Source organism: Panulirus ornatus, chromosome 57, assembly GCF_036320965.1.
Source record: "Panulirus ornatus isolate Po-2019 chromosome 57, ASM3632096v1, whole genome shotgun sequence".
Lineage (NCBI taxonomy): Eukaryota > Metazoa > Arthropoda > Malacostraca > Decapoda > Palinuridae > Panulirus > Panulirus ornatus.
In genome coordinates, this window is record NC_092280.1 from 26,572,924 (window position 1) to 26,597,739 (window position 24,816).

General features: G+C 38.5%; 1 protein-coding gene and 1 long non-coding RNA gene across 4 annotated transcripts in view; one reads left to right on the forward strand and one right to left on the reverse strand.

Moving 5' to 3' along the window:
- Positions 1–416: 416 nt before the first annotated feature.
- LOC139766342 (ankyrin repeat and SAM domain-containing protein 3-like) lies at positions 417–17,234 on the forward strand. Of its 3 annotated transcripts, none has more exons than XM_071694865.1 (9): positions 417–571; positions 3,012–3,187; positions 5,383–5,581; positions 6,629–6,750; positions 7,736–7,926; positions 11,438–11,554; positions 11,969–12,110; positions 13,614–13,785; positions 15,068–17,234. In XM_071694865.1, the coding sequence occupies exons 2-9, from the start codon at positions 3,024–3,026 to the stop codon at positions 15,401–15,403; spliced, it is 1,443 nt and encodes a 480-aa protein (XP_071550966.1). In that variant the 5' UTR covers positions 417–571; positions 3,012–3,023; the 3' UTR covers positions 15,404–17,234. The 3 variants fall into 3 exon arrangements, with proteins under 3 accessions (XP_071550966.1, XP_071550967.1, XP_071550965.1); XM_071694866.1 differs by having other exon boundaries at positions 425–575; XM_071694864.1 differs by lacking the exon at positions 417–571 and adding an exon at positions 593–1,108.
- The window catches only part of LOC139766344 (uncharacterized), a 79,461-nt gene continuing 66,192 nt past the window's right edge, over positions 11,548–24,816 (reverse strand). The window contains exon 3 of the long non-coding RNA XR_011716857.1: positions 11,548–11,888. This is a non-coding gene — a long non-coding RNA (uncharacterized lncRNA). The remainder of the gene's footprint in view (positions 11,889–24,816) is intronic.

The following is a 24,816-nucleotide window of genomic DNA, read 5'->3' on the forward strand; positions in this document are numbered from 1 at the left end:
TATTGACCTTGTAACTATCTGGATCATTTTGATGCTGAAAATCGTGAATATGAGTGACGAATATTGATCACTTTTGACTCATAGAAAACGTCTCCCGCAATATGTAAACAAAGAAGTGATTTTGCTGTCATTGCCGCAGATGTTTCGCATGTGGAAAAAAAATAAGATTATAACTACTCCTCATTCTTCTTGCGTACAATAATTCCAATGGGGATTGATAGAAATTGATGAAAACTTTCAGGGGAAGTCTTATGAAGCTACATATTTCCCATATATGAATATGATATAGATGTCGCTCTTCTTGAGAATGGCTGGTTTTCCTGGTGAGTGTCGGGGGGTGAGACAGGTGGGCGGGGCGGCGATCAGCTGATGCAACCGATGGATGGCGGTGATAACGCGGTAATAATGGACTTAAAGCCATTCATATAACGACACACAAGTAAGAGAGTAGAAAGACATGGCCGTCGACTCCAGCTGTGTGACCTTACTGTCCATGAGCTCCGCCCAGTCCCCTTTGGTTATTAATGGCAATACCCGCGAGGGGAAAGTCAGGTGTTTGTAAACAATTATAGTAGGTACATTAATCAACAATTGATTAGCCAATTGTAGTAAATTCTGTCATTATTAAGAGATTCAGTAAAACGTCAGCCAAATTACAGATCGACAAGATCTTTGAAATATCCTTGAATCTGTGTTGCAAGAATAGCTTAAGGCGAATTTAAAATCGCACCGGGATTTAAATCATTATTTTAAGCCAGTAAGTCGATAGTGAAGACGGCAACAAGGAGCAAGGGAAATGGATTAAATGACGCACAATTTCGCGAGACACCAAGAAATTATCTGAACCCATGTAAAACCTCACCTAAATACCCTCGGCAGGCGAAATATACTTTGAATCTTTAACGTTGTACTTGATATATACCAACATAGTGGTGGCTTATTTTCCTTCTTGTCGCATGTGAACACCATTTCTTAGGTAATGCGTTCGCTGGCAAATTTGTTCCTCGAACTAACCATATTCAGACCAGATTTTCTCATATTGCCAGCGAACAAGCCACCTAGCGAACGATATTCTATGTCACGGGTAGCAAAACAAAGTTTTGCCTCGGTAAGTGTTGAATAAATAACTTTCATAGGTTAGGAGTGTAAGGTAAGGTGTTTATAGGTTCTTTGCACTGATTTCTGTTAATGTTTTACCAAATTCTACATTTATTAACTCTCCCTAACTTTCATAGCCCTCAACACAATCCACTTAAAAGGCAGTAGTTACTTTGCTGTCAGAACTATATTTTACAGACATTAATTACATTCCTGAATTAGATATTTCAGATTCTGAAGAAGCAAATGGTGCATTACCTATTACACCTAATTGTATTCCTGCAGGATTGAGCAGTGCGTATTGTGTCCCATCTTTTAATCCATTATCATATCTTTGAAATTATGAATGCCTTTTGCACACACATTATCATCTGGTTATCATTTCCACAGTAATTGAAAGACCTTTCAATTACTATATTCGGGGGAACTTAACCTTCTCCTACGTTTTCTTCCTCTCGCTTATATAGTTATAACCCCTTGCCCTCTTCACAGGTATTATACATTACCCTATATATTTTTCTTCCTTTCAGTTGTTTTATGCATTTTGACAGTGTATGCTCCTATCACCTCTTCATCTAGCTCCAGACATATGGTTGTCATTTTGTATTCCCCAGCCATCAGAGTTTTGTATGACAGCGTAACATATCCAGGGTACTTGTAGGTTTCTTGGTTAATCGCAATAACAAAACATCAGTGGTCCTTCATCTAGTCAAACTGTTTAAACAATTTAGAGCTCGTACATTTTCACGGGATTGCTTTTGGTGACGGTGGAGGTCTTTTATGCGAACCAATTCCTTGGTAATTCTCCACATACTTTCCGTGGCCTTTGAACCAGATATAAGCACAAGTATCAGTATATTAGCTTGAGCTAACCATTCAGTGGACTAAGAAACAATCATTCACAAACTCTAGAGTTGTGTTAACCATGTCTGCCTTTAAAGTAATAATAGGAGGGCATTCACAAACCCTGTGTGATTATGGATTCTCCCAATGTGGAGGAAGAAATAACAAGAGCTGAGCAAAATTGCCAGATTTCTGGTCTCATTCCATGTTAAAGTCAGTGCAGGGAGAAGGCTACTGCATAAGGGAAATTCAGGAGCTGTCAGATGTATCAACCACAACCCCTTCTACATCTTACTCAGCACTGGACCAAGTCCACAGGTGCTTTCTAAGAATTTCTTTTGTGTACCAAGGTAACATTGAATTAAGGAGAAAATTTTTTTTATATTTTCTTGTTGCCCACATGGAGATGGACACTGCTGTAAATCCTATGTAAGGTCTAAATTTAGGAGATTATGTATTTAATGTAGCATAATTGCATCATCTTATTATTGAATTTTATATGAACTAATTACTTATGTAGAAATCTGTTATTGAAATGAACTAGATTAATTTTTATTTTAATGGATGCTGAGTCTCATTTTTACACACTTTTTTGATCTGTCATTATGTGCCAGAATTGTGTAACTTTATGAATTGTGAATTTTTTATTCTATTATTTTTTTACTTTTGTATATGTTAATTATAAATTGTCACAGACCATGGTGGTTAATTGCATGAATATTAATGATGTAGTTACCTTCCATGTGACATCCCCTTGTTTGAGATAGAGTAAATAAACTATTTGTCAAGACAAAAAATAAAAACTACTTTTAATGATTTCTTTGTATTATGTTTCTATGGCACAAACATTTTTTGAAATAACCTCTTTGTATTTATTTCAATGTGGATGCAAAGATACTGTATTGCATAAAATAGCTCATATTTTTATCATCAGTTTTTCATCATGATGTTAGGAAGGAATAATGATAATTCAAGAACATTTTGGAAATATGCTGTGCCATCTTGTACTTAAAGTGCATTGCTGCCCGAAATTGATGTTTGTAGTAATGGTGGAACTTATTTTATTCCAGAAATAGATAGCTATGGTTGAGTTGGAAGAGACATGGACTGAGAAGAGTTTCTATGACAAGCCCTTGACAGTGTGGCTTGGAGAAGAAGGATGTGATGAAAGAGATTCCCCTTTACTAGACATATTCACAGCTGCAAGTATTGGATGCTATCAACGTGTGAAAGATGTTATTAAAGAGTTTGTACCCTAAGGAATTTTGTTTTTCATAATGTTTACCTGAGAGCCAGATCTAAATTGCAGTATTTTGTAAGATTCTGGTTTAAAAAAACCTAGACATTTATAGTAGTCAGCAGTTTTTCCTCTCTATGCCAGCTTCCTGTTTCCAGCCTTAACAAGGTAGCACCAGGAAGAGATGCCAGCCTTTTGATATAAGTCCTCTCTTCCATCCTTTTACCGCTACCTTTGAAAAATATAAAAGCCTCTCTTATGTCTCCTCCATAACATATAGGAAATAACATAGGAGATATCTCTTCTTTCCCATCCCCAGGGATGAGATAGCAAAGTACTCAGTAAAAGTTTTCATTATGAATTACACTGAACTGCATTGTCTGACTTGGGTGTGATCTTAATAACTAACGTTTTAAGCTTAAGAAGATAAGGAGCAGACAGACAGACTTTGAAATGTCTCATTCTCTGCAGTATTTGGAGTTTCACAACTATTAACCAAGAACTTTCCACCAAGGGCAAGGTTGGAGGTATTAGTGGGAAGGTGTCAGGAATTTGGGCTGAACTGCTGAGGAACAGCTATTCAAGAGAATATACAATGAAATGCATCCTAACGTATACCTCTATTCTTAATATTAAGATAATTAATCTTATGTGTATGCAGCTGACAAGAAATGGACTTTGGAGATAACCAACAAGCTGGAGTATTATCACCTAAGTTGTTTGAATAACACTTGGGAGTAAGGGACATGTAATAATGATCCCTTTTGGTTTCCATTATCAAGTAACTATCATGATAATTCTCAACCTGTTCACTGTGGATTGGGAGAAAAGTCCATCTTTCCTTAGTGTGGATAGGGGAGATGAAAACATAAAAAAAAAGTAAAATAAGTATTGTCTTTTTTATTATTATTATTATGACAGTGGTTATAAAAATGTTCTTGGTCATACTGATATTTAAGTCTGTCATCCCATCAATGCTGGATGACATATGAGTATGTTGTTCCATTTTTATTGTTTCATTCATGGTAATACAATATTATTGGTGTTAGCACTCCTCAGTGTCTGTTACCATATGGCAGTTCATTAGAATATGTATTTTGCACAAAAACTAATGAAATTTTAGACCAAAAAGTGGATATCACTTACACATGAAAGAAGAGGTGAAAGTTAGTAGCATGGATAAATGGTCTAAGTGCAGAGATACCAAGAGATATTAAATGAAGAAAGGGAATAAGATGTGAGCAACTGAACAAGGGGAGTGAAAGCGTGTGCAGATGAAGTGTGTGGCATGAGGAAGGTGGATTATGGACATGAGAAAGGGCAGCGAGTGGTGGAATAAGGGGATAAATTGGTGGTGAAAGGAAAAAAGTTATATAGACATTCTTTGAATGGAAAAAAATTAGGAATGATTTGGAGGAATACAAGATAAAGTGACAACAGGACAAGAGAAAGAATCAAAACCAGAAAAAGAGGGAAAGTGAGAAGTGGAGTGGAAGAGTATCAGTGACCTTCTGAGATGATGAATAGGAGGACAAGTGACATGCACTTGGCAGAATTAATTGACTGATTATTTATATGGGATAGAATTAATTAGATTTATGAGCTATATAGAGGAAAGATAATGTTCAGTCAGTAGGTTGAACTAGGACATGTGAAACAGTCAAGGGAAATCATGGAGTTAGTCTGTTGAATATAGTTGATGGTTTTAGTGAAGTATACTGTAAATGACAGCTAAAGATTAAATTTGCATAAACAAGGCCATTGTTTGTCTATTCCCAATGCTACTTTGCCAAGGTAGGAAAGGAATTTGGGTATAAATGAATGTGTTGAATACTTACTCAGAGGTTCTTTATGAAGTGAGTCAGGTCACCTTCATTTTAGTACTCCATCTTTATTGTATGAATTTTTTTTTTTTCTTGAAGTAAAGACCTCTGCCTTCTCCATTTTTTGACACTGTCATGTACTGTTTTCCTTAGAAATAAGTATTGGAACTTTTTCTCAAATGCCACGAGTTGTGCCTTTACAAGACTAATAGTATTTATCAGGTTATGGATCTACTTTGCTGATATAACTTTCATTACTTAGCCAGAAGGCTTCATAATTTTGATATTCAGTGTGAAAATGTCTAAGATTATCTTATTTGTTGATGCAAGTTTCTTTGTAATTGCTCGATTCTTGATGGATAATAATGGAAATACTTGCAGAGATAAGAATGCCTGTAGTCACAAGAATCAAGGTGGATGGACAGCACTGATGTACGCAGCTTATTATGCCCATTCAGATGTGATCAATCTTCTTCTTGAGGCTAATGCCTCAGTACACATCCGCAATGACAGTGGTTGCAATGCTCTCATGCTAGCAGTTATGTGTGGAAATGACCATGTTGTAGAGATGTTGATAAAGGTTAGTGAACATGCCATTATTAAAGTGCGTCTAAACAAACAAAACCATAGTCTAATAAAGTCTGAGGGTGATTTGATGCTGTTATATGCCATACTACTGTATTCTTATCAAATATTTAGGAAGAAACTACTTTTTACTGTGCATGCTTTAAACTTTTTTGAGTTGTATTTGGAATTTAAGTGATCAGTGTGCCTAAAACATAGTAGTATCTTACTAAAAAAATTGAGAATGATTCTTGCACTATATAAATCCCAATCTTACAGGGGGCTGTAGCCCTCAATCTTCCATGGGAAAGCACTACAGTATTAGTTGTTGAAAAAGCACTTCTAATAGGAAGGTAGACATCCAAATTAGATTATTTGGATGATCAAACATTAGTAAATACATAATTTGTTTCATTTTATACTGGCTTGCCTTGTGTTGCTCTTGTGAGGCATTCCTAAGATAGGAAGTACTCACATTGCTTTTTCTTGTATTACTTCTTTTAGAAAGTAATAAATCTGGAGGAGAGGATTTCAAGCCAGCCAATCCCCCATGCCCTCCCTTTTAGTCACCTTTTACAGGACAAGCAGGAGATAGATGGTAGTATACATATTATCATTATAGCATTCTTATGCATTGCCATGGCCCGTCGTCGGCCTCTTGTAAATTCAAGGCTGCTTCCATGAGGAAATACAGTGGGATGGACTCCTCTGTGGAAAAATGGTCTTCAATGACACTGTATTCTTTCTTCCAACTGATGATGGTATTAAACAGCCTCACTTAGGGCGGCTGCTCACTTGCAGTGTAGCCACTTGTAGGTGGAGTTTAGGAACACCAGTTCCTGATGGTACCTCACTAAAGCAGGAAATGGTAAATAAGGTAAGAATATGTGGTTAAATATGTAATTACCTTAGAACCCATTTCGGATTTTTGTTTTTCATTTTAGAAATATTTTTATCTGCCCACCTGTACTCTTTATTTTTGTTACAATTTTTTCACCTATGATTTATTTTTTCCAAGTTAATTAAGTTTATTTCATAAACTCGATAATTACGATTCTTTCAGGCTGGCAGCTTCTTAGAAACTCGAGATTATCGTGACTGGACAGCACTCTTCCATGCAGTTAATTCTGGCCATCACAGTGTTGTTGATACTTTAGTCAAGTATAGAGTTAATGTTAATTTATGGTGAGTTACATGAAGACAGGACTTAAAAAGGGGTTGCCTCTGCTTTTAGTGATGTTAGGAAATCTTGTTATCTTAGATGTAGGTGTTGTGCCTTTTTCTGAATTTATGGTCTATGAATTCACATAGCAGAGATGAATGTTATGAGAGGAATGAATGAAGAATATTAGTTTGGAAGTAGTGTAGATAGGTGATGAAGTTGTGAATTGTGTGCGACTTCGAGTGAGTCATTTAACTGGAATGGCTATAGAGGTGTAAGACTGTGTCTGTTTGAGATGGCAAACATTTATGTGAGGGAACATATAGAGTACCTGATACTTCTTACATAAGATTCAAGTGTGACAATGTAGCAGCAGTTGTCATGATATGCAAAAGAAAAGAGAGGTTAGTGTTGCCTGATGGGGAAATTAGAAAGAAGGTAAAGCACACCAGAGGCATAGAGCTGTAGAGGATATGTCTCAGGAAAAGATATTTTGAATGTGCACAACAGTAGGTCAGAATTTGAGGAATCCGTGCTTTCAACATTTATGTGGTACAGGTATACAGAAAATGGGAGAGCAGATGATGATTGATTTGTCTTTGGTAAGAAAGTGGATTTCGATTCCAAGAGCTCCTGGGAATGGGGTCTCTATTTCTGCAATATTAATTCCCACTGAAGGTGCATTGCCACACACTTGTGATCCATCTTATGTATATGGGAATGGAATTAATTCTAATAAGAAGACAGAGAATCATTTCTTATTTATGCAGTATGCAGAAAGTACATGACATCTCAAAACTCCTATCTAGGTTTCATTTGGGACAATATATGAAGAAAAGCTGCATTACATGTTCTGGTTCAGCCCAGTGACATTATGTCGTCCCCTGCGAATGACAATACTCCAATTTGTTCTATCCCTTGTATGTCTTACACCCTCCTGCATGTTCAGACCCTAAGCCTCCAAAGCATCTTTAATTTTCCTTCTAAACATGGTTTTTATATTTACAGTGAGCGAGCAACGGGGGTGACACCTCTTATGTATGCAGCCCAGCTGGGTGATGCAACAATGGTGACAGCATTGTTACGAGGAGGAGCTGTGGTGTCTCTCACAAATCATCAAGGACATACAGCAGCCAGAATTGCTCAGGATTCTGATTTTCGTGCTATTGCCTCTGCTATTACTCAGTGGGGTCTTCAAGGTATTTAATTTGCAGAATGCAATTGAGATGGTGTATCAACATTATCTGTGGTTAGTATTTACATTAATGATGTATCACAGAAGATATAATTCATGTTCAGGGTACAGATAAATGAGATTTGTTAGTGAAGAGTACAATAAACTGGGAAGACTACCTGCAGTTGGGAGGATCTAAAAGTATGCTAGAATGAGGAAGCAAAATCTGGGCTAGACTGTTAAGAGCCCTAAAGAGAACTGAAGATATTAGTCTTCCAGTGGGTGACTTTAGGGAATGCTAATTCATGTAAAGATAAGTGACTTTACCCGTAGAGAAAGTAGTGTAAAATTCATTGCAGTCTCTTGTTTCATTTTGTTCCCACAAGAAAGTTACTTAGAGTGCATATCATTCTACTGAACTGTTGGTTAACTGAATAGTTACAAGGCAAATGGATACCTGTATTGTAATAAGGCAAGCTTTATGCTTATTTTTTTATGTTAGCCGAGATGGCACTGGCATCTGAGTGCCCTAATCAAGGCCATCTCAATAATGGTGTGTATGGATATGTGGCTGTGGATTCGGTGCATTGCACATGGCATTTCAAGAATGGATGCAAGTGAATGTGGCCTTTCTCTACCTGTTCCTGGTGCTAATGCAGGAAATGGTGTGTTTTCAAACCTTGTTCATCAGCACTAGTCAATAATCAACTCTGTTTTTTATCACATCCCTAGTACTCAATCTGTTTGTTGAGGCAAAAATCATGTTCTTTCACCAAACTGTTATGATAACTTCTTTCATCACTTTCACAAAGAACGCTTGAACATATATTTGTACTACTTCACTGTGCTACTTTCAAAACTGACATGTAAGTTCACTTTCATAAAATCTGGCTCTAGTGTGTCCAACATGTGGATCTCTTTCTTACTACAGTCTGTAATATCAGCAACTGCTTTCTCAGGTTCATCAACAGCTAAGTCTTTATCTTTGAACCAACAGAAAAATACTCCCTCTTTTCCAGAAAACTCTCTATCTAAAATTTCACTTAAAACAATATCCTTAAAATTACAGGTACTTAAAAACAATATCCTTAAAATTACAAGTATACTATCATTACGAGAAGAACATTTATTCTTTAATGGTAAAATATGCCTTCAGAATCTCTTCTGTCATGACTATAATCTTAAAAGGCTTTTTCAGGAGCATAAAATCTGAACTGAGAAGAGCCTTTATGTATATCGATGAGTTAATTTTTACCCTTACTTTCAGCAGAGAAGTTCACTGTGAACATCTTTAAATGCTTGTTTTAACTCATTACCAAATTACCAACATGTTTTACATCCACAGAGGCTGATTCTCCTTAAGTTCTCCAGTACCTATAACAGGTTCATTCTCTCCTCCATCAAGAAGTTTTTCTTTTTTCACACTTAAATCTACTTCATTTTCTTTTCTTTCATATATTCCTCATGACAAGCATATTCTTCTCCAATTATCATTGTCACTTCTGTTGAACTTTCACTGTGCACCTCTTGGGCATCTTCTTTTGTGTCCACTAAGGGACCATACAGATGCTTTTGGTCTTCCAGTGGATCATCACTAGGAGCTCCAGACCTGCTAATATTGCTCACAATGCTCCCAATTTTGCATATGTTCACTGCAGTGCAACTGTTTACTACACTTAATATGGTCAAGATGATTCTGTGCCAGGCAATATTCTAAGAGATCACAATGGTGAACATGGACAGAATAATGAGCAAATTTACATTGATGGGCAAGTTCATGCAAATACATAGTCAAGAGATCCCTAACTTTTGATGTGTCTTTCTTTATATAATATAAAACTTCTAGTATTAGATAAAATTGTAGTTCTCATGACAGGGAGTAAGAATCTCCTTGAAGATTCATGGGTCAGTTGCCTGTGCTCATTCACTGACTAAATCACAGAACCAACAATGAAATACATTTTTTAACTCTTATACTGATGATTTCTTAAAATATTTAATAACTACTCAATCACTAAAATTAAAATGTAAATGACCAGGAGACTTGCGTGTTATTTAAGGATGTGTGGGAAGCGGCGGCGCATGATCTCAACAGCACAATTATATTGCTGCAAGTTCAAGTTATTATATTCACGGATAATCTTTGCTGTGAGGAGTGGGAATCCATTTAACAAACTTAGTTCTCCAAAGACGACAACCTGACTGTTATTTTGGACACAAAAGTGGTCCACAGCCCCAACATTTAACAAGATATGGAAAATTCCTTCTGCCTCTGCGACAGACTCCAGAAAAGCAACATCCCTAAATGGGTAAAATTCACACAGCCGACCAATGACTCTGACCTTTTTACTAACTGACTGTTTCATTGAAGCAACAGCAGTTAATTCTGAAACTGCAAGGCACACATGAGGTGGTAAGCATGCTGGCACTTGCATTCTGATTTTCTTTTCAGACCTAACATTACCATTTTCAGTTCTTTTTCTCATATTTATATTATATATATCTTGGCCTAAGCCATATACCTTATTTATCAAACAGCCCCACAGGGAAGGATGAACAGCTGGTTTGACTGTGGACTAACTTCCCTGACTAGGATTCAAACCTATGCTGGATTGACCCAGGGCAGCTCAGCAACAACTGCCATTCTGTGGAGGTTCAGAAGTGGTATTCAGAGTTATGTGTAATGTTCACTTTCACCAAAAGCTCCGGAGTATCAAGAAATAAGCCATTCACAATTGAACAATCATACACTGAGTTGTTTCCTCAACCAGAAATCAAGCTTTTATACCAAACCATGAACAAAAACAACATAAAACCACTAGCACCTACAAACCTTTGTACTTCAGTAACACTAGCATTGAAAAAAGAACTTGTATACTCTAGAGCACTAGTAAGCACATGCTTGTATACAATATAATCACCAGGACTTTTGTTGAAGTTCCATTTTGGAGAAAATCCAGTTTTTAATTATTCTTCTGCGAGTACAGTGACATCTTAGGAGATTTCATGTTTGAAATAAGCATTCAGAGTTTCCTGCTCTCTACTTTTGCAATTTTCTGATACCTGACTATTCACAGATGAAGATTACATTGTTCACAATGCTCCATATTTTCCACCACCTATCTTACAGATATTCCAGGTCTCATTCATTTATTATCTATACTATTTCTACACTGTAAATGCTTGTCAGGTTCTTCATGATTTACACTGACACTATATTCAGTTTAAAAAGTGTATTCTACAACTGATTTTAATGTCAAGTTGTGTCTTTGACATAGTCAAGGAACCACATAATGATAGTCAGCTTACTTCTTTATAAACTGATTTGCATCTGGGTGTGTTTAAAAGTATAATGTCCTCTTTTCTTGAAATATGAAAGACCTAGGTCTTGAGCTTTCTTAAAGGCAGAGTCAATGCAGTTCCATTTTCAGAAGTGATTTTGTTTTTGTTACTTTTTTCAAAGCCCTGTTGGCTTTACAGGTAAATTGAATTTTTAAAATGTCCTCCTGTACCATAATTCTTTTTATTATTTCTAGGATTGAATGGTCCAAGCCTTCTTGATGGTCCAGCAGCAGTGGAGGCAAGAAGAACACATCATCAGCAGTCCCAAACACCCAGGGGTAGAGGAGGTGCAGCTCCTTCTCTTGATAATGGTGAGCTAGTAATGTTTGAATATGGCTTTCACTGTCTTAAATACTCAGTTTTTTTTTCTCCTGCTTGCCTTTGTTCTTCCTACCTAAGGGATTTTTGTGACTTTTTCTCATGGACCCTAGCGTCTCCAGCTCTTTTTGATAGGGTTTTGTATGAGTTGTTGCCTTTTAAACTTCTTCAGTTGCAGTAGTTACTGATGGAGTGGCTTCCCCATCAGTGTTCTGTCATATTTCCTAATCTCATTCTCCTCTGATAATAGATCCAGTCAGGTTTGGTATGGTGTGATTGGTATATAGCCATTCACCATATCATAGTAAATTCCTGACCATGCTGATCCTAGAAATAGGAAACAACATAAAAGATGTTAGTTTTCAGGTGTAATTGTTTGTTTATACTAATACCATAACTTCTTCCAGCAAATGTTCAACCAACTGATTTGGAAACTTTACTAGATCAAATAGGACTGAGTACTTATATGGGTGTCTTTCGGGAGCAGGACGTGGACCTCAAAATCTTTCTCACCCTAACAGACCAAGACCTAAAGGAATGTGGAATTCAGTAAGTTGGAAGGAATTTATGTAAGTGGTTTTAGAAAATGACATCTTTCATGTCTTTAAAGAAGGTATGATCCTATTTATTGTTCAGCTCAGTCAAGCTATTACAGTTGTTTGTCCTAATGCTTTTAATGAGAGGAAATTTGGAATCTCAAAAATTGGAAAAAATTGCAATGACTATGCAGTATAAATTTATGGTTTTTGCAGTTAGAGAATTTCATTTTAGTAAAGGAAGTATGATCCTGTATTCAGGGGCTTCTTATTTAATGTGGCCATGTCCTAAGTAGCTCCAGATTTGCTTGTCGTAGAATTTATAATCCATGAATTAATACTTCCAATGGAATCCCAGAATGTAATTGTAGTTGGGTAATGTTCCTTACCTCTTCCTCTAGACTTATTTTAACATGATACCAACTGAAATTTGTTCAGTTATCTTCCCAGGCCACTTTTCTTACGAACAAATGCATTGCAAGTGTATTATTGGTACATAATTAAAAACCTAGAAATAATGGTAATGCACACACAAGAAGTTTGTTTTGATTCGCACATTGCCCTTTGCACGATTATAAAATTTTCTTTTTAAATTATCATACTAAAACCAAACTTATTTTACAACTGTTGCACATAATTTTCATAAAATTGTACAATTCAGTAATTCATTTATTAACACACCAAGAGATTAAAAAATGGGTACTTCTCATTAGAAACCTACATTAAAATGTTCAGTCTTTGAATTATGTACAAGTGCGACTGGTGTACCATTCATCTGTCCAATATAGCATTCATCTGCCAGTGCATCTGGATTTAATGTAAATAAACATCTGATGCTTCAGTCCTCCCCTCACTTCTCTCCCACCTGTTGAGTTAGAGCTGAGTATCAAAGAGTTGGCTCACTAAAACTTTATTACAACCCTGCTGAATTATTTTAGAAAAGGCTAATATCGTGTAATTGTACCTGTAACATGAAAAAAAAATAGATAACCTATGTTTTGATGTAAAACTGGATGTGTTAATGAAGTAAGATAGTGGATGAAGTCTGACTGATGTAATTAAGATGGTTTATTTAGCCACATGACAGTAATCATTAATATTTTTGAGTAACACACAGAACGATGTGTATTAGAAAAATGTATTCAGAAATATTCCCCGGAAATGTGTCCCCATTTTATGATATTAAGTCTTTGGTAAAGGTGGCTTCGTTTAAAGTAGCTCACTTATAGCAACACTTTTCAGGAATGCATCTAATATCTCAAATAAAGAGCCCTATATTGTTAGTCTGTCATATTAATGCAGCTGGTGCCTTTATATATCCTTTCCATATAACTATTCTGAAAGTGTTGACAGCAAGGGTGAATTCATGTTTGATTAAAACAAGTTTCAAGTTATAGGTGTGTTGTGGAAAATGGAATAAAAATGGCAAAATTTATTGGCATGAAGCACTGTCACCTGTGGTAACTTAATTTTTTTTCACTTTTATGCAGTTTCTTAATCAAACATGAAATTACAGAAAACTTGGCCCTCGGAGGAAGATGACCTCGGCTATTGCTCGCTGGCACAGTAATGCACCTTTAAGAAGTACTGCCGAGTGTGCTTATGCCGATAAATTAGAAGTGGAAATGCAGGAGCTGGGAGTGAAACTAACAGAAGCATTGCAAGCTCTTCAACAAACAAAAGCTCAGGTAAGCGGAAAGTTTCTTTCTGTATCTAATGTGAAACTTTTATGCCTTTTGTAGGGGCATCACTGATGCTCCCACATGTGGCTTTTTATTTCTTCTGTATGTATCTGCCTGCTTATATATGCCAAGAATTTTTTGATAATGAACTACATTTGTAAGTATAATTATACTTATTTCAAGATTTTTTACTGTTGCTTGGACCAGTGTATAGATATCCTTGGTGTGTTTCTTGGGGAGCAGGTAGTAGTTGATAGGCAGCCAATGACTAGAGAGGTTTATTACCAGTACTCCTTACTTAGGTACTGGGAGGGTTAGTGATGGCTGCATAGTAAGCCAGCACTTTAGTTATTGTCAAGCTGCACTCCTCTGACCAAGATGGCTGTCTTTTCTTTCTGCCTCACACACACTGACATGGACTACTGGCATTCTGTCCACAAATATACAACCTCTCCTTGTCACACATAAAATTCGACAAACTTAATTCACACAGCTAGTTCTTCATAACTAGATTTTCCTGTGGTGATTACTATGCGCTAGCCCTGCCTTTTGGCAAAATGGTAGGACCGATAGATAGGAGTAGGTAGGAACATTTAGGCAGGAGCATTAGGTAGGAACATTAGGCTGGAGCATAAGGTGGAAGTAGTCATAAAGAACATTAGATGGAAACCTCTGCAAACACTGTGCTAGAGTTGCCCTCTGCCAATGGGCTATTAAGGGTGAGACACTAAAGCTTAAGAAGCAGCACTGGAGTTTAATAGTTATGGAGACTTTGTTGCATTGGCCAACCCCTTGAGGAAGTTCCAGTTGGGAACAGATATCAGAGATACAGATAGATAGTTTCTTTAGGGATTCTTTTGGAACAGTAGCCTTGTGAAATTGGTTCAGTTTCTTATATGTCTGTCCTATCTTTAATTACTCTATCAGTAAGGATACTGAATAAGAAAGGTTATTTTTATCTGTTAAGACTTTTTAGTTTAATTTTGGATAATGAAATGAATGGAAAAATTCATAAGGTATTCATATAATTGTACTGAATAATGAAATGTATTTTCCATTGTTAGTGCATTGATGCACAACATTTAAAATAAAATTAGGAGAGAAAAAAGATAATGCAACTTGTGGATCAGTTTCCTCTCTTTTTCAGTAGGCTATGTATGTTTGGGAACAGATGTCAAGACTTTTATATGTAGGCAGAGTATTGTAATGGATAACTATGAAATTCTATTTAATTTTCTTCTAAGATCAACTTTCTTCTCATTCATCATACATTCTTCTTCTACACCAGGTAAGCCAAGAAAATGATCTGCGTGTTGTGACTGAAGGTTGGGTGGTAGAGGCTCGAGGGCGCTTGCACGAATGTCATCAGCGATGTCAGATGCTAATTGAACAAGTGACTGCAGTTCGTCACTGTGCATCTGTTCTCTCTGCCCAGGCTTCTCTTATTCAATCACCATTGATTCAGCCTACTCTATTCTCAACAGTTGTGGACACACTAACACTTATTGCAGCTCAGGCTGACACTCTTTTGGCATTAACTGACCCCAGTGTTCCTCGTGGTCCCAGTAACCCCTCCTTACCACGGAAACAAGGCTGTGGTAACTACTCCAACACACCTCGATGATAGGGAATGGATTTACTGGAACGTATCTTTAAAAATAATGTCTGTGATCATACACCGAGTTAATCTTATGATCAGAGATACATGTCATATATGGTACTCTTAATTATGTAATTGTTAGTTTGATATACTTTCAATATTTTGAAGAAAGAAAATGATTCTCTAATTGGGAAGTCTATTTCATGTTTAAACTAACCTTACTAATGCTAAAAATTCTTGTTATACGAACATAAACTTGGAGACTGACATCTTTCTCCCTTTATTATTGGTCTTATTTGCTTCACCACTTGGTGTGGCTCTTTGAATAGGTAGTGCTGAAGTTCCGTTGTTGGGTCTTAATCACATGATATACCATAATGTTTCAGCTTATGTAATTTCTGTTTCATTTGAGTCAGCGTCTACCTATATCTTGGGCTATGAGTCCAGTTTTTGAGACATAAACAATGCTTCTTGCTCGAACTGATAACCAGTCTTTTTTTTTTTTTTTTCTAAATCCTTCTTTCTTGTCTTATTTCATGGCTGTCCTTTTAACCTTAAATCATCTTTATACAGTAACATCCTTTAAATGTCATGGCTTTCCAGTGCTTTAATTATTCACCCAGCTTTCATCTTGCCAGCCATTATCAGTCTTGCCATTTCATTGTTGTTTAACTATATCTCTGATGCCTAGAACTCCCTCAACGGGATGATCATGGCAATAGAATCTCCATAACTCGTGAACTCCAGTGCTGCTTCTTTGCCTTTAGTGCCTCACCCTGAACAGGTCACTGGCAGAGGGTAACTCTAGGGCAGTGTCTGCAGAGGTCCTACGTAACGTACCTACAGACTACTTCTACCCAATGCTTGTACCTAATTTTCCTACCTACTACTTCTCCTTTAATATTTCTATGTATTCTGTTACATTGCTATGGTTACACTGTGTATCTTTGTCTTACTGAACCTAATTTAGTGACTGAAGCCTCGGCTACTTTTAACTTTACACCTTGTGATCACATTACTAGCCATGACATAATCTTACCATTCCATCACTGTATTTCTATTACTGAAACTAGTCACTGAAGCCAGTACTACTACTAAGAGGTGCTCTAATTTATCAGTGAAAAACCATTATTTTTTTTATACCTGTTAGCCTTTTCTGAAAAACAATGTTGGCATTAGGAACAGATGACAGCCTTTAAAAAAAATCCTTGTATGGCTCCTACCTTTGTTTCTACTTTTAGCAAGTGTCAACGCAAGTAATATAAAAGCCCTACAGAATAGAATTTTGGGGCAGGAAGGTAAGATAATGTATTCTTAAGGTAGCTAAGCAAGTAGAAGGGGCAAAATTGGGCATTATTGATAAGGAGTTTAATTCTCATGTAAAATAAATTCTGGCCAAGATATTCTTTTCAATACCTTGAAAGACAAAAGCTGTACCATTCTTTTAAGAATAGTTTTTAAATTCTATTTATGAAATTTTGTTGAACAATATACATATTATTCTTAAACCAATCTAGTCTGTGAAAGTGTTCAGTTGCAGCTTGTTTGAAAAAAATATTTCGACCATGTATGGAGTCAAATTAGAAAACAGGAGGTTATTATGGTGAAGTGATTTCACTAGAATGTGATACTGGGTATGTTGATGATTTTCATAACATTTATGTATTTTTCATTAGATTACTTCCTGATCAAAGAAATAATACGTTTTTTAAAGCAAACTGTGTATGACTGTATATAGAAACTTGTAACAACATTTGGGTGTGACTGATGTTGATACTGTTGAAGTGCCTTTATAGTTTTCATGTGACTGAGAAAGTGTAAGTTTTTCATTACTTTTTTAAATACATTCAAAGTTCATGCTTTGTTTGATACTTTCCTAATGCATGTATACCCCATTTATAATTTGCAATTGTCTATGGTACATTTAAGGATAAATGTACTGTTAACTATAGATTACAGAAAGTGTTAGCTGCTAACTATCCCTTTCCATCAAAAGAATCCTTGAATGTCTTCCAATATCCTGTCACAGTCGAGGAGAATTCAAAATCAGACGCAGGAGATTCATCAGTGACTGACATCATTGTTTGAGTTACCTTTCATTACACAGCAAACTAGGGTCAAAGTTATTTTGATAATTTTATGATAAATCATACAAATCAAGCATTGTGGTATATGGGGGTCAACATGCTGTCATTGGACTGAATCAGGGCATATGAAGTAGTCAGAGAAAACCATGGAAAAGTCTGTGGGGTCCGATTGTGGACTGGGGGCTTTGGTTTTGGTGCATTATACATGACAGCTAGAGGATGAATGTGAATGAATGAATGCTTTTTCTTCATCTGTTACTGGTGCCACCTTACTAACTGGGAAAACAGTGAACAAATGTGAAAGTAAGAAGAAAAATTCTTATTCTTCAAAGATCTGATATTTTTTGATTTATTTGCTGAACACACATAGCACTTAATGTATTGTAACCCTCCAGCATTTGATTAATGTGCTCACCTACTTCCATTTTTAACAGACCCCAAGGCTTCAACCAACTGTTTGCTCTTAAAAACACTAGACACTGTATATGAATTTGACTTGACTCACTTTGAAGGTATGCTGCTAAGAGATGGACTAATAGAGAAACAGATGGATGATACTCAACATACACCTAAATCCTGTTTAAGGTAATATTCTTTGATGCCTCATGAGTATTTGCATTCATCATATGCATGAAAAGAGAAAGACGTGCTAATGTGAATAAAAGTAAGGTGATGAGATTCAGATGGGTTGGTCTATGTGTTTCTGAATGGGGAGAGTCTGGAGGAAGTGGAGTGCTTTAGATAACTGGAGTTTCCACAGTAGCAGATGGAACTAGGGGAGCTGAAGCAAATCACTGGTGTCTTGACAGCATTGTATGGATGCAAGTCTTAGGCTCTGAATACAAAAGAATGGAAGAGGTGTGCTGAATTGTTTTCATTATATGGAGAGGATGAATGATGAAAGATTGACCGGGATGATATACATGTCAGATGTGGAGGGAACGAGGTGAAAAAGAAATGGAAGGATGAGTTGAAAGAGGCTTTGAGTTATTAAGAGCCTAAACATTCAGAAAGGTGAGGCATGCATGGGATAAAGAAAAGTGGAATAATGTAGTGTACAAGGGGTGATGAGCTGTGAACAGGGTGAACTAGGGAATATGAAGAAGTGAAGGTGGGAAAAGTAATTATGAATACTAGAATAGACAAAAAGGATTATGTATTGTTATACTGACTGTATTTTACATTTGATACGAAATGATAGTAAAACATAATTCCTATGGTGATGCCTATTATCCATTGTAACTGCAGGGGAACCAGTTAAGGGAGCTTGGGAGTCTTTTAAATGTGTTCTGCATAGAGGATCCAAGTAAAGCCTCAGTTTTAGTGACAAAATAATGAATGAGATTAATGAACATACTGGTAAAAAATGAGTGGAACCTTGGATGAGTTCGAAATTTAGCTGGCTTCCCCTCATGAGGATGGTGTCTGGCCATCATATAGATGCTGATCCCACACTTACACAACTCATCTCTCACGCCTCAATATCACACATGACACCTTTGAGCCCAAACAGACCACACAGGCCACAGCATCTCTCTTCTATCATCATTTTATCACAGAAAAATCATGGCAAGAAATCATAAATGACAGGGCCATTTTACTTCATAATGGATGTGAACTTGTACCCCCAACATTACTCTTTACAAGCAGTCTTTCCTGGGACGCCCACACAACCGTTACAGTACCAGTAATTGCGGAAATCCACCTTCTACGTCCCCGGAAATGTACCATTATAAAGCTCTCTCGCCCTGCAACGTTAGGCTGGAAGAAAACGGGTGACTGAGTAGTGGCGCTGTCACCCTAGCCAGCCAGCTTACCAGGTTGGGCGTCTGGCGAGAGGTGGGTCACCAGACACGCCGCCACTGTCAGGAGCGGAGCGGGGGCAGCGTCCGGCGTGATTTGAGGCCAACTTCACGCCACATCCGCTCTAACAGAAGTAGCTACCCCAGACGATTTATACGGTATATCCGCGGCTGCTTAGGGGGATGAAGGGTTTCATCATAAACTGGCAAGGTACCTATGAATGTAAATACATACTCAGCCCACCCAAGGTATTTCGAGCACTCACGACATTGTCAAGAAAAATAGAAGTAAATTACTTTCATATTCAGCTGGACGCAGCTTAATCAGAGATTCTCCTGTTACCGAACCTTGCTTTTAAGCCATCATATCTCTTCAAGAGGAGACTAGATGGGAGGACAGTGAAGTGAAGCGCACTAAATCATCTTTTATGTGAGATTTGAAAGAGGAAACTACTTTAAGCGTCAAACAACATTTGAAACGTGAAAAATCTGTTACAACAGGTCGAAAGTAATTCCAATGACCTTGAGATAATAGTAATAACGTTTTATTGTCACACCATTTACGTCAAGAACTGCACTTATCAAACTCTAACAATGATAATATAGACAGTCGAACTAATAAAACACTGTCACTTTTTTCAGTCATGATTGGATAAGAAATACGTAAAAGTTTGTTAAGGAAAGCAATAACCAGGTTTATCTGCTCTGATGTAAATACATTTCCTTACAGAACACGGGAGTTTGAATTCGTGGCAGCTGTGACCTATATCGTAGGGCAAGGCTGACGAGGAAGCTCCTCTCTACCTTAGGCTTGACCCCGTGACCTTGTCCCGGGACGTGACCCTTCCGTTCTCGCATTAAGTTACAATCTCACGGGTCGTTGTAAAATTTCCTCAAGTGATTAAAGGTTGTCAGCGCGATTTTGCAAGTAGACGTGCGTTCAAACAATTGGGAAGACCCGGAGACCAGAGAGGGTATTAGCAGCCAATTTCAGCACGACCCAACAACACTACCGGTAAGACCTACGTAGGAACACCACCGCCACCACGACCCTGAAACACCACCTCCACGACCCAGCAACACCACCAGCAAAGACTGTAGCCTCTCGTTGCTAAGATGCTTAATCGCTCTTAGTAACCCGACGACCTTTGAACAATGAGGGTCACGGAGCCGCCGGTTCCACGACACCAGAAATCGTCTTGATGTGCAGACGACCCTCTTAAGTCACCTTTTGGCGTACTAATACTCTTAGCATCAACAGGACCTTTGCCACGAGTACCCTGTGCGGTAAGGCTGTCAATACATGTCTCCTGTGGAGCACGACGGTCACCATCTGACTCAACAGTTAGGCCTGAGGCGACCCGATGGAGCTGCAGTAGTCACACACACACACATACCATCCGCACAAAGAACTTCCCGCCAAGCGTTTTTGCGCCCGAGTTTGACCTTTGAAGCTTGGTGGTAGGAGGTAAGATGCTTCGTGGGTTACGAACCCTTGACTTGAATATTTGTATCTCATCTGTGGTCCATCTCTGGGAGACACTGAGGGGGTGGGAAGGTAAGCGTGGGTCTGTATGATACCGAGGGAGGGATAATGTAAGTTGGGAAAGGGCTGACGGCTTTAAAGGAATGTTAAGGTAAGGAAAATGATAATTCCAAAGGAATGTTAGTTACTAAGGGTTAGACTGCTAAAAGACTAATGGGGTTGAGATAGTTACACCCTCTAAATTCACTTTTTCTGTATCTTACTGTACAAAGGGTACACTGCGCCGAATAATGTCTACCAACACAGCACATAAATAAAAACCGTGATTGTCAACTGATCTAAAGTTCATCTGTCGAAATATTACATCAGAGCTAATGTTTCCTTTCCAGGTCTTCTGATGATGGAAATAACACGGTGTGTTGCCTGGAGCTGACGGGTGTCAGGCTCTCACGGAAATGCCGTTAGAAGCCGAGCTGCCGAGCCAGGATGACAATCGGTACGATGACCATCTATATATAGTATCTGGTTCCTTCGTACGTTCTTCACAATTAAAGTGCGCAATTATTGAAGTTTCTAAATTCCCTTACGTCTACTTTCAACTTATTCTTTTCACACACTCTTTAATAAACTCTATTACTGGTTCTGGAGTTTGTCTCTGGAGTATGCCACCAGCGCCGTGTCAAGTGTAAAAGGCAACTGATTTATCTAATATCTGATATTTCAATTTTCTCGACTAAAATCATCTGAAGATGTATTTCCGTTTACATACGCTTTGTGTTGTTGATGTATGATCAAAGTCGTTTCCATATATATTCTGAGAATAAACATCTTAATATCAGCTGCATTGCATCTTCCTGACCAAATTATTTCACGAGCAGCGAACGATAACGTCTTCAGGTACTTCGGCAGGAGGCGTTTCCGTCTTCAGCGCTCTATGGAGACGTCTTCGCATACGAAGCGCTAACGAGAGTGGGCGATGATCACATACATGAATAAGTTTGCGGCCACGATCGTCGTATGGAAAGTGACTGGTCAGGGAGTGGAAATTTTTATAACGGGTGATGATCTGACGCTGTGAGAGTATGTTTGGGATTCTTAAAAAAAGTTGAAAAATGTTTCTTAATAATCGCTTACGCGTTCACTCACGCCAAAAATTAAGATAAACACGAATTAAAAGTGCGAGTTAGAATAATTAGCAGGGCACAATAACGGGCCTTTCTGATCTATAAAAATATGAGTGAAAGGAAAGATCGAGGAAGGTACGGGTAGGTCTGTGATGAAGGGATAAGGAAGTGGTAGGGCGTGGCGTCAGTGCAGACTGGTCAAGATGAACGGCTCAAATGTCGCTCTTTTGGCTGGCGGCGACTTAGCATCTAGCCAGCCCAGCCTGAAAGTACCTTTTTTCTTCCTTATATCCATATCTCTTAGGATTTATTATTAACAATGGCGTCTCTGCTTGATGATAAAGGAAGGTGTTCATAGAAGTGTACGAGTTTGTAATACCCGTCTTGGACGTCTCGGGCACCAATTTATGATTCTGTTCGACGTCTCGCAGTATAACATATTCGTTGGTCATTATTCTCAATCCTCCTTCCTAAAGTGGGTTTGAATCTGTCACGTAAAGAACGCCTCGTAGTTTAGTCTCTCCAATGCTGACAGCCGTGAAGATTGTTCTAGCGCCTCATATGGGAAAAATAATTAGAGAGAAATGATCGCTTGGCTGCTGCTGAGTGTGGGTGAGAAGCACCAATGCCAACAGACAGATCGTGAGGCAGCTGATTTCTGATGCCATTTTCTCTAAAAAAAAAAAAGCATGATATCAGAAAATGGGAATTATCTAAAGGCCCTGACTATCAATTCCCAACCAGTAAACATACGCGATATTTCAACTCCTTCGTGACTAGTCCTTTGGCCTCAGAGGCTCCCAAACCATCAGCAGGCGCAGCATACACAACCTTAGCCCATTAATCCTGCCAAAGATCGAAAAAACTGAACCATCCACGCACACGATATTACCTTAACCACTTGCATTTATTTTCCACTTTTTTTTTTTTATCAATTCGGTAGCCACCAAAAACGCGGTTACGTAATCTCCGACCTTCCCACACATAGTTGAGGCAAAATCTTGGTCTCCTTGACGAAAAACAACCGCATCTTGGGCCCATAATTCTTTTTTTCCCCCCACATATATATAAGAACGTCTTTCCCTAACCTGTTTACTTTCACTTACGGGTCATTCCTGCCCTACATCATTGGCCTTATCTAAGCCTCGGGTTTCTCTCTGATGTGGCTTTACTGACTACAGGGGAGGTCTACACTGACAACAGGAGGATGGTGTCAGACCACAGGGATGGTGTCAGGGAAGAGTCTGTACTAACCACAGTGGATGTCTATAGTTACGACGATGGATGGTGTCAGAGGAGGTCGAAAGTGACAGCAGGGGATGGTGTTAAAGGAGGTCTATTATGAACATATGAGGATGGTGTTGGAAAATGTTAACTGGTGTCCCCTCTGCTCCCTTATGGCCTCCCTGCCAATTCGATCTCCTTTTCGACCTGATCGTCCTGGTAACCTGCAGTGTCTTATTTCACTTCTCGCATGCCCAACCCAGAGAGAGAGAGAGAGAGAGAGAGAGAGAGAGAGAGAGAGAGAGAGAGAGAGAGAGAGAGAGAGAGAGAGAGAGAGACTGTACACTTTCGCCATAGGAACTTGGCTGTACCAGGACCACATTAACATGAAGCCTCATGCTTTTCTTACATCGCCTCCCTAACCCTCAGCTCCTTAAGCATCTCTCATAACGCATCTGAATCTCTTCTTAGTAAATGTCTCGCCTCAGTCACAATATTCATCTCTCTAACACACATTAGTAGCCTTCATTTGTTGGCCTAACGTGGACCTCAGTAATCATATCAATCCCTAAAATAATTCGACCCATTAAGTGAAATGTGTCTAATTTTTCGATAAAGTATTTAGAAGACTTCGAAACACCCTGAAGTGCTACAGGAGACTGTGGCGCTAGGTGTGTTCTGACAATACCCCAGGACTCACCACTGTGGTGAGTGGAGATCTAAGAGACTCTATGGTCTTGGTAAATGTTTCGTTTTCTTTATTGCTTCATGTTTTCAAAGGATGTGGCGGATGGGAAGAGGAAGGTCTGAGGTGGTGAGGTGGAGTGAGGAGGGTGCGACACCATACTCGGGGTATTACCGTTTCCCCGTGGGTGTGTACGTGTGGCTGCACTGATCTGATGATGGGAGGGAGAGAGGAAGAGAGTGGGAGAGAGAAAGAAGGTATAAGAATAACAGAAGGAAAGAAGGAAGGTGTAAGAATAACAGAAAGAAAGAAGGAAGGTATAAGAATAACAGAAGGAAAGAAGGAAGGTGTAAGAATAACAGAAAGAAAGAAGGAAGGTATAAGAATAACAGAAGGAAAGAAGGAAGGTAGGGAGGGGTGAATATGGAAGATAAATATGAAGAAAGGAGAAGAAAAAGACTGACAGATGGAGATACATTCGTAATCCTATTGGCTTGTGTTGAGGTGGCTCTACCCAACACGTGTCAGCCGGCCCACACTCCACACTCAAGGGAGAACAAACTCTCATCAGTCGTGGCAGGTGGTATGGAAAGCCAAGGGTCTGTGTAGCCTACTAACACCCATACGTGCAAGACCGTCATACCCTAAGCAAGGAGAGGGCGGTGTGTACACGCAAGTGAAGCAAGTCATTTGTATAATCATACCGTCAACACTGTAGTATTATATTAAATCACTACCCTCTTCACCCTGAGCCGAGCTCAAACTGTTCCTCTTGCCAATAAGGCTACAGGGTCTCCTGTTGTCTGTCTTTCTCATGTAAACCCTCCCGTCCAGATTGGGTCTCTGGTGCTGTGTACAACGATGGCTGAGTGTGGGTTAAGTGTTGTGTGGGTCGGTTGCTGTGGTTAGGTGAAGGCAATGTTGTTATTACTACTTTTTTGCGGGAGGGTTAGAGTTGTTGTGGTGAGTGAATGTAGTGGTTGTTAAGGCTGTACGCCGAAGTTATTGGTTGTGGTCAGCCGGTGGGGT

What these genes read in the sequence shown, in the direction of transcription:
- LOC139766342 (XM_071694865.1), top strand. Translation starts at nt 3,024, where the DNA reads ATGGTTGAGTTGGAAGAGACATGGACTGAGAAGAGTTTCTATGACAAG. An exon ending in GTGAAAGATGTTATTAAAGA is followed by an intron (nt 3,188 to 5,382) that starts GTTTGTACCCTA and finishes AAATACTTGCAG; the next exon opens with AGATAAGAATGCCTGTAGTC. An exon ending in CTAAAGGAATGTGGAATTCA is followed by an intron (nt 12,111 to 13,613) that starts GTAAGTTGGAAG and finishes ATGAAATTACAG; the next exon opens with AAAACTTGGCCCTCGGAGGA.